General features: G+C 50.9%; 1 protein-coding gene across 1 annotated transcript; it reads right to left on the bottom strand.

Moving 5' to 3' along the window:
* Positions 1–209: 209 nt before the first annotated feature.
* Positions 210–3,142, bottom strand: FZD10 (frizzled class receptor 10). Its single transcript, XM_019978093.2, has one exon. The coding sequence runs from the start codon at positions 3,047–3,049 to the stop codon at positions 1,304–1,306; it is 1,746 nt and encodes a 581-aa protein (XP_019833652.2). The 5' UTR covers positions 3,050–3,142; the 3' UTR covers positions 210–1,303.
* Between the last annotated feature and the right edge of the window lie 6,955 nt (positions 3,143–10,097).

Genomic DNA, 10,097 nt, shown 5'->3' on the forward strand with positions numbered 1-10,097 from the left:
TGCATGTAATTCCTCTGCAGCCTGAAATTAAATCATTCTGCCCACTTTGGAATCTGTCCATTTGCCATTTCACAGAGATAACCAATGATCTGTAGACAGAAATGCACACTCGGGATTTGCATGAAAAGTAAACAGAGGGAGAAAGTTTTCTCTGTTCTTCCCACTCAGAGAAGGGTCCCATCACAACACACAAGGGACCAGCACCAAACTAAAGAACATTTTTTATTTTTAATAAAATAGTGGAGCATGAAAAATATCATATATGACAAATAGACACCAGCAAGACCACTCTTTCCTGGCACCTCCTGGTGAGGAGAATTAACTCCACCTTTTGTAGACAGGCTTCTGGGCTCTATTCATGGAAACCATTTGTTTAATAATAGAAAGAGTCAATAAGCCCTTTGGGCACTTTTGAATCATCCCTCTCCCCTCTCCGCCCCCCCCCCAACCCTTCTACAAATCAGTCCAAACGTGTATCACATAGGCTTGGTTTCCATTAAAAAGCCACAAACTGTAAAACTAAAAGGGTTCTGAGGGCTGGGCCCCTTAGTTCTTTTGTTAGCATACTTCTTTTGTTGTCTTTACTACAGCAAAATACTTGTTTCTCTTTTGATTTTTATGGAAAGAAAAAGAAATGTATTGCACATCGTTGGCACTGTACCAATATGAGGTTAGATGGAAGTTTCTATCTGGGAGAAAGACCCGTTTGTGGAGGCTGGAGTCTATTTTAAGGGACTCCACATCCACTGGAGCGTGCTGAGCTGTCAGGCCTTCTCTTTCTTCCTGTTTGCACAGTAGTTGCTGTCTACAAGCGGCCTTCAGAGGGTGGGCCCCTGGGATGGCTAGCCTGCAAGAGATGGCATATCTCTCCCTCTTTGCAACTCAGCAGAGGCTCTTTAATTTGCAAAGAAGTTATCTCTTCCCTGATTTGTAAATGGATAGCAAAGCCAACTCAAACATACAGATGTATATTTATGGAAGGTTCTAAACAAAAGTTTTCTTCTGGGGGCCTGAATCAACTATGCTACCACAAATTAGTTACACAAGAGGCTATTTAACTGGGAGGGCTCTCCTTCGCAGAAAACAAAAACCATGCCCTTTAAGTACATTTGGACTTTCAGTGTATCACAGCATCCTGAATTTCAGAGTAAAAACTTTTTATTTTTTTTTCTTTTACTTTTATTAAAAAAAAAAAAAAAAACAAGCAACCAACCAACAGAGAAAAGCACCATGTTTTGGCTCTGACAGCCACTGAATCCTCTCTGGGAAAGTTTTCCAATCCTGCCATCCCTCCAAGCCCCATTTACACACAGGTGGGAGGCTGGGCGGGGATTTCATATTTCCCCAAATGGGTTTTGGGGGGATGCTGGGCTTTTTTGTAAATTCCACTGCTGGTGATCACGCTGGCCGGTTTTCTCCGGCTCTTTTTCTTGAACCTGCGGCTGCAAACGTTCTGCCAGGACTGCAGAGTCTTAGATGTCCAGACCCACATGCCACTGGTGATGCCCACCACCAGCAGCATGAAAATCTTCACCATGAAGATCTCCACCGCGGGGATGGAGGTGGTCATCAGACAGTCCAGGTTTTTAGTCTGGTTGTTCATTTTGCACTTGTGCTGCGTGGCCAGGACTTTCCAGTACTCCACGTTGAGGCGTTCGTAAAAGTAGCAGGCAATCACACAAGTGGCCGGCACCGTGTAGAGCACGGAGAAGACCCCGATCCGCACCATGAGTTTCTCGAGCTTGTCCGTGTTCTCCCCACCCGTTTTCATCACCCTCCGGATGTGGAAAAGGGCCACGAAGCCCGAGAGGATAAAGGAAGTGCCGATGATGAGGTAACAGGCCAGGGGGATGAGCACGAAGCCGGTGAGGGCGTTGATGTCCATGTTGCCCACATAGCAGACGCCGGTCAGCTCGTCCCCCGCGACCCGGCGCATCACCAGGATCAGGATGGTCTTCACGGCCGGAATGGCCCAGGCGGCCAGATGGAAGTAGCTGCTGTTGGCCTCGATGGCCTCGTGGCCCCACTTCTTGCCCGCGGCCAGGAACCAGGTGAGGGTGAGAATCACCCACCACAGGGAGCTGGCCATGCCGAAGTAGTAAAGGACCAGGAAGACCAGGGTGCAGCCCGTGCTCTCCAGGCCCTCCTGGATGACATAGAGCTGTCCGCTGTCCCGGTCGCAGGCGATGCTCTCGGCGCCCGCAAAGAGGCGGATGATGTAGCCCACCGAGTAGACGCAGTAGCACATGGACAGGAAGATGATGGGGCGCTCGGGGTACCGGAAGCGCGCTGGGTCGATGAGGAAGGTGAGCACGGTGAAGGCGCTGGAGAAGAAGCAGAGCACGGACCAGACAGCCAGCCAGACTACCGCGAAGCGCTTGTCGTCGCGGCTCCAGTACACGTCCACGCCGGGCGTGCAGAGCGGCGCGCACGACGCACTCTTCTCCACGTGGTGAAACTTGCCCGGGTTGTCGCAGCCGGCTCGCCCCGGCCCCCCATCCTTCAGCTGGTGCTCCTGCGCGCTGTGGGGTCGCTGCGGCCTTAAGAGCGGCGGGAACATGCCCGAGCCCCTCGCGGGCTCGTCCGAGCCGTTGTTGGGCGCCTCCATGCACAGGTAATTGGGGTCGTTCTTGTTGGGGAGTTTGCTGCAGTCAAGGGAGTCGGGCCACTTGAAGTTGAACTGCTCCATGATCGGGGAGCACTTTAGCCGGGCCTGCTCGCACATGACCCGGCAGGCGGGGATGGGGGTGGAGACTTGCTCGGTGCACATGGGCGCGTACAGGGAGCACAGAAAGAAGCGGAGGTGGCCGTGGCAGCCGTACTCCACCAGCGGCGCGAACTCGTGCAGCTGGATGGCGGCCTCGCGCTGATTCTCATGGCCCATCAGGTTGGGCATGCGGGTCATGTTGTAGCCAATGTCCTTGCACATCGGGATCTCGATGGGCTGGCACTTGCCGTCGCCCGGCCGCTCCATGTCCATAGAGCTGATGGCAGCACACGAGCCCATCACCTGCAGGACTAGCCACAGGCGGGGGCCCGGACGCTGCATGGTGGCGTCGGAGGTGCCCCGGCGGGGAGGTCCGCCGCCCTCAGAGCAGCCGCTCCCAGGCTCGGGCTGCCGGCCCCGGCTCCTCGTCCCCGCTCCGGCTCCCGCCCATGCCCGCCCTGCCCAGCCCAGCCCCGCCCGAGCGGTGCGCACAGCGCCCCCCGGCCCCGCTCTCCGCGCCCGCCTCCGCCGAGGTGGAGCCGCTGAAGAGAGGAGCAAAGTTTGCGAACAATACCGGGAAGCGAGAGGAGCCCCGCAGCTCTCGGCGCGCGACCCGGCTTGGGCTGCAACTCACGGCCGCCGCCGCCGCAAACTTTGGCTTCTCGTGGGAGCGCGCGGAGAGGGCGGGCGGCGCGGGCGCACCGGAGCCGGCGACTCGCGGCGGCTCCGCCCTCCCCGCGCCGGCCTCGGCCCGGCTCGGCCCGCAGCCGTTCGGAGTCCGGTCCCGGGCTGAGCAGTCTCGCAAACAGGCAAAGTGGGAAAAAGCAGAGCGCTGACAGGCCCCGCCCCCGTGCCGCGCGCCCCGCCCCGCCGCTGCTTTGCATGAGAAAGCGCAGCGCCCGGCCCCCAGATCTTGCCACCGCCCCGGCCTCCGGCCCCGCGTCGCCGCCCTCTCGTGCGTCCCGCCCGCTGCTCCTTCGCCTTCTGCGCCAGCCTCCAACTTGGCCTCCCGTCGCCTCCCCGCCTGCGCTCCCTTTCTCGGGGCGCCCCCGGCCTCGTCCCCCGCAGCCCAAGGGCGCCGGGGTTACTGGAAGTTCGGAGACTGGCCGGAGGAAGGGGTGGGCTGGTCTAAGTCAGGCTAGGGGCTTATCTCTCCTGATTTTTATGGTGGGTCCCCGGCCGAGGCAGCTTTCAAAGCGAGGTGGGATTTGCGTTTTATGGCCTCGGCCATAAAGTGGCCCCTTAGCTTGTAAAGCTGCCCGCATCTTCCCGAGGCTGCGGAGTTACCAGGCCTGCGTCGGGGCTCCGGCTCCGGGGAGGGGGGTCTCTTTGAAATTTCAAAGAGAAGCGCTAAGGGCAGGGGGAGGGGCTCTGGGAATCTAGATTTTAGGGCCGCTGCTCCGAGGTCTCCGCGAAGAAGGCGGGGAGGGGGAAGGGCGGGCAGCTTCCTGGGACTCTGAGGTCCCACCCCCCCTAACCCCCGGCCTCGGGAAGCCGGGGGCTTGGTTTGTAGAAGGGTGACCCCCCCGCCCCCACCAGAGCCGCTGAGTTGAGGGGCCTCGCGCCAGGCAGGCCTGGTAATTTCTTCTAGGCGGCTGAGTTTATTTATTATAGGAAGTCATTCGCTCGTCGGGTATTTATATTATTTGGCGAGTGATTTGCCCGGCCTGCTCCCTCCTTGACTGCGGATCCGCAGGATGCTGCGCAGTTGGAGGTGGGAGGGCGCTGAGTCAGCTCTTTTCGAGGGTCCCCAACTCCCCGGGAAAGGGGAGACGCCCATGCCTCGCTCAGTTTTCTTAAAAAGTGGGGGAGTATCCCGGCCCAGTGCCCTTAGAGCACGCCCTTCGGATGGGGGCGAGTTCGGGACAGAGTCACTTAGGCCACACACACACACACACCCGAACCTGGGCGGGCGCGGTGGGCGCGGATGCCCACGCCCCACTTCCAAAGAAGCGCTTCACCTGGCTTCCCGTATTAACCCTTCAGTAAACAGTACCCCTCGGAGGTGGCCGGGTCTCTCTCCTCTTAGACGCTCTCGAGGTCGGAATCTTTGAAAGTTTCCCTGAAACTCCCAGGACCACGCATAGGGGGTCCGTTGGAGGACTTAACCGACCCGGAGGAGAGGTCACAGGAGCCGGCCCTGTGCGCAGGGGTCTCCTTTTTCTTCCTCCCTTTCTGAGGTTAGCACTCTGAAGGGATGTGCGGTTCGCACAGACATCCCTGGCGGTCGGTGCTGCTCTCTCCACTCCCACCGCACCCCACCCCCCGCCCCCGCCCGGCTTTGCAGGAGCCGCTGGCGCTGCGGGTTGCCCGGTTATTTCTAGGAAGCGCCCAGAAAGGAGATGCTCCTGCCAGTCGCTCGTCCCCTGGGAAGCTTTTTGTCAGCGGTGGCAGAAGTGGGGCGCTTCCTCTGAAAGGCTTTTTTAGAATATTGGCTTTTGTTTGAAACAAGTCGTATGATTTTACATCTAATAAGAAACTTGGGAGAACTCAAAACCTAAAACATACCCACTTATTCTATCCATCCATCCATTCAGCAAACAGAGAAGAACGAGGCTGGGAATTTGCACCCGGCACTGAATTAGTGTCCCTGGATCTCCCTGTGAGGTGTTGGAGGAGGTGGGGGGTGAGGTAGAAAGTGGGGGTGGGGGGGGAGTGGTGGGGATAGGGTCGAGGTAAATAAACGCTAATACAGTCAGAACAAGCTGCCTTCAGCTGGATTGTTTCTCCGAGATGCTTTTTTTAAAGGCTGTCATTTTTCTTAAGATAGTTGTGTTTGTGTTTGTTTTTTTTTTTTTTTAATCTAGTGAGCTATTTTCCGAACCTTTTCATTAAAAAGATTCCAGAATTTTTCTTGCCAGTTTCCTGCCTTGGACATCATTTTCCTTCTTTTTCCTTTTCTTTTCCTTCCCTCAGAAACTCTGAAAATAGACATGGGGAAGAGTCACTGACAGTGCCAAATACCAAGAGCCAGGGGTGTGAGCTATTTGAGAAAGCATCTCCTAATTGATCTTTTATGTGCTGTTTTAATTCAGCCATGTTCAGACCCATTATTTTCGCTATAACCACTTCAGATTGCTTTCTTCTCTCCTTTTTTTAGAAGAAAAAAAAAAAAAAAAAGTCTGCAGAAGTGCTTCTCTCTGCCCAGCTGAGATGGAAACCAACAAATAGACATTATGATAGAAAAATGAGGGCTCTGAGAAATCACCAACTGCAAGATAACTCTGTAACTAATAAATGAAAAGGCCCTTTTGATGGCTCCAGCTGAAAAGATATTTTATTTTATTTTTTTTTCCTGTGTGTGGGATTTGAGATGTGTGATTCTAAGGAGCGGCGGGGTTCCCTGCTGCTCAGCTCTGGCTGGCAACTGGCCCCCCTCTGGCAAATGTTATGGAGAATTGGGAGGAATTTTATGGCTGTCTCTCCCCTCAGCTCTTTTTTCTTTTGTCTTCTTTGAAGAATGACTTTAGACATTTTATTTACATATTTAACCATGGATGAAAGGGGGAAAAGAAAGCATTTGGGGCTGTCGTGGGAATGGTGATATGTTTAAATTAATGGAAATCTTATTAGGCCTCTAAAATTTTGAGCAAAGGTTTTTAATGAAACTTTATAATTAAACATGATTTCAAATAACATGCAAGGATAAGGAATATATATATATATATACATATATATTTTATACACCAACTATCTAAAAATATATGTATATGGGAGAGACACTCTTAAACATTAACTACCTTCAAATTCTTGCAAATGTTTGCCCAGAAAAAGAAAAAGGTTTTGAACAGGAACATGATTTCATCAGTCAGGCAGTATTTTGACCGAGAGCTAAGTATTTCTGGATGGAAGGAGATTGAGAGAGAGGCAGAGTTTCATCACCTAGCAAATTCCAAAGTTGAAAAGACCTTAACAGGGATATTGCTAAAAATCAAAGTTGTATTTCCTCTTAAGACGTTATAGTCAGTGGAAATGATGAGCTCTGTGTGAGATGTTCTAAAATGAGATTCAAGAAAACCCACAGTAATCTCTTTAAGATAACAAGTACCAACTCTTTCAGTGGTAGAGAAAAATTAAACCATAGACTTAGCATGTTACAAGCTAATTACAAGAGTAAACTTGTAGACTATCAGCACAGCTTAGGAAAAGAAAGAGAAGCGTGTTGTAGGGTTGAAGGTAGAAAGTGGTTCAGGTGATCTCTGTTTTTCTAGGAACTCTTGCTTGGAGCATCTCTTCTCAGCACATTGGCGTTTGATGATCTGGTAAAATGAGTCTGATGTTTCTTCTTTTATCCTCTACTATCATCAATATTTGTATTTCATCAGCACTTTTCCGATTCTCCTTTCAAGTAAGAATGCGATGCTAATAATGGTCTGACATGTAGAGGGATCTCTGATACCAAAACGTGCCTTTTTCCCCGATTCCATCTAGGGTTATGTTTGTGCAGAAGCTTATTATGAGATTTAGGAAGGGAAAAAAAAAACAGGCACTGAGAATTCTGTTTTCTAAGCAAGCAGGCATGCTCTTTCCCCCTACCCCCACCCCACATTTTTCTCCTAGGAGAAAATACCTTTGGTCATCCGAAGGGATACTTACTAAAGAAAACACACACAGCGTGTACCACCCCAGAAGCCACACAAGCTGCGGCAAATTCACCGGGCACAAAGTTTTTCATTCCACCTAAAAACACTCGACGGAGGATGTTGGGGTGGGGGCGGGGCGGCAAGAAACAAACAGAAAAGCATCCACATCATAAAACGGATGACTGGAGGGTCCTCTGTTGCTCCAATACAATTTAGGCAGCGATTTTAAGGCCACTTCCCTTGAAATGTGGTTTGAAATATTACCAAAGGTTCCACAGGGTGCATTAGTGTGAATTGCAAATCACAGCCTGTCTCTAATCCCCCTTTCAAGGCCCGGCTTTGGATCACTGGCGTCTACGCGGCTCCCCACTGCTTCTGGCGCTGGAGGGACCATTCAAGGGGACAGCTTACCCCTCTATTCCCACACTCCAAAAAACAACACTGCAGACAGACACCCTCCAACTAAATTAGATTAAACTCCTTCTCCTCCACATGGCATTAGCCTTTTCACTGCCCAAGATTCATTATTCAGTGCCTCCTAATTTAAAGATACAGTATTTCTTTTTCATCTCAACAGAGACGGGCAAGAGCGACACACATACTGAAAGAGGGGACAAAGCCCGCCTTCCATGTAAGTGCTTCCAAATTACAAGGACATTATCTGTTTAAAATATAGGAAAGGCTTAGCACATGTCTGCTGTAAAATACAAACAAATTGACCCTTTGGCTCTGACAGAACTGGCCCCTATCAAAAGTACTTAAACCTGTAATTCTGTAAGGAGCTGCTTTGAGGGGGGAGGAAGGGGGAAGAAGTCTACGGGAAGAAAAATCACAGCATTCCAGGAAAATGAAACAAAAGAGCATTCTTGTATGTGTGCGTGCATACGTGTGTTGGGAGGGGGTGTGTTTTATTTTGTTTTGCATTTATATTCCAAACAGCTTGAAGAAACAGTGTTTTGGAAATGAATGCACGATGTTCGAGCTCAAACTTCATTTTTGGACATAATTACTTTGCTTCTTTTTCCCTTTCCCTTGGCTGTTTGGTATATATTGATTTAATTACTCACCTTCCCATCTGTTTCCTTTCTGCTTTGCGCCTCCACCCTGGGACCCTTTCATTGCGCCTGTCTGGAGGAGGGATGCTAAGAAAGAGGTCAGCTCCGCCCCCCGCCCCACCCCAGGCTGCTGCCCCTGCACAGGTGAGAGAGGCAGATAAGATGAGGAAACCTTCCCTTCAGGGACAAAGCAGGGGCACTCAGAAGCCTGGTCCTGCCTTAAAAAAAGGGAAAAAGAGCCAGCCTCCTGATTTCGCCCTGACATCGGCTGAATCTGAAACCACTTGGCCCAAATTGTGGGTACCCCTAACCAGTGGTGGTGACTGTAAGATTGGAGTCCGAATCCCTACCCCCAAATTCTAGCCCGGCGACCCAGGAAGAGTTCCCTCCTGTCACCATGCCTCAGTTTTCTCACCTGAAAAATGGGCACCGGTGGGGTTGCAACCTCACAGGGCACAGGGAGGATGCTGCTATAATACACCAGGAGGCTTTTAGAGCTATATCAACAAGCGCTGGGTTCACAGCGGCTGTCACAATGATGGCAGGAGAGCAGCAATGGAAGGCAAGAACACCATCAAGGATACAACAGAGCATAACATTCGTGAGCAGGGGTTGGGGTCCATGACATGTCATGTCAGAACTAAAATAATACAAGCCAACAATCGTATGTCAATTAAGTGCTAGGTCTTCCCAGGGGGCTCAGTGGTAAAGAATCCACCTGCCAATGCAGGAGACACGGGTTTGATCCCTGGGTTGGGAATTTCCCCTGGAGGAGGAAATGGCAACCAGCTCCAATATTCTTACCTGGGAAATCCCATGGACAGAGGAGCCTGGCAGGCTACAGTCTATGGGGTCACAAAAGAGTTAGGCACAACTTAGCGACTAAACACAATGAAGTGCTAATAAGAGTGGAAACTGATTGAGCGTTTGACCCATGCCAGGCAGTGTTCTAAGCCTTTTATGTGAAATGACTCATGTAACCCCATAAAGCAGGTTGTAGGAAGATTCCCATTTTTGAGAGGAGAAACGGAAGTGTGGGAGTCTAAGAGTCACTTGCCAAGGCCATATGGCAGATGAGGGACAAAGTCAGGATTTAAAACCAGGCAGTGGGCTCTGTACTCTCTCCACTGCCCTGCCTGCCTCTGGTGCACAGAAACTCAGGACTCTCGGAAAAGGCCCTGTTTGGGTATCATGTCAGTGCCCAGTAAAAGGATAAAGGCCTGGTTTATGGCCTTTTCCCTTTCCTCCTGAATTGGAAGGCATTGGCCACTTTCTTATCATCTTGATGTTCCACTTTCTTGCATTTGAAGGGACTCTTTAGGGTCACAAACAGTGAAGAAAAAGTGGAGGAAACACCACGTGGGAGGTTCCTGGGTTGATTTACCCCTGTCTTCAGCTGTGTGACCTCAGGCAAGTTACTTAACCTCTCTGAACTTTGTTATAAAATGAAGATAATACCAACACCTCCTTTATAAGATCTGGGGTAGGATTAAGTGAGGCAACTCATGAAGTGCTTCTAACAGTGTCTGGCACTGGGATTAGCCAGTGTATAAACTCTCTGGACAGTTGCCTTTTGACTTTCTTTGTTAAATTCTTCTTTTGTTTTCACCGGTTGGAAGGGAAGATGGTTTGCCAATAGCATCCATTACGAGCATCCTCCACTTACGAGGATTTTTCTTTCCAGACTGAACTGCTAACACTCATAGCTTCCTGCTTCTTCCTTGAATTTAGCCAGGAATAAGCAGCTGACAA

This window comes from Bos indicus, chromosome 17, assembly GCF_029378745.1.
Source record: "Bos indicus isolate NIAB-ARS_2022 breed Sahiwal x Tharparkar chromosome 17, NIAB-ARS_B.indTharparkar_mat_pri_1.0, whole genome shotgun sequence".
NCBI lineage: Eukaryota > Metazoa > Chordata > Mammalia > Artiodactyla > Bovidae > Bos > Bos indicus.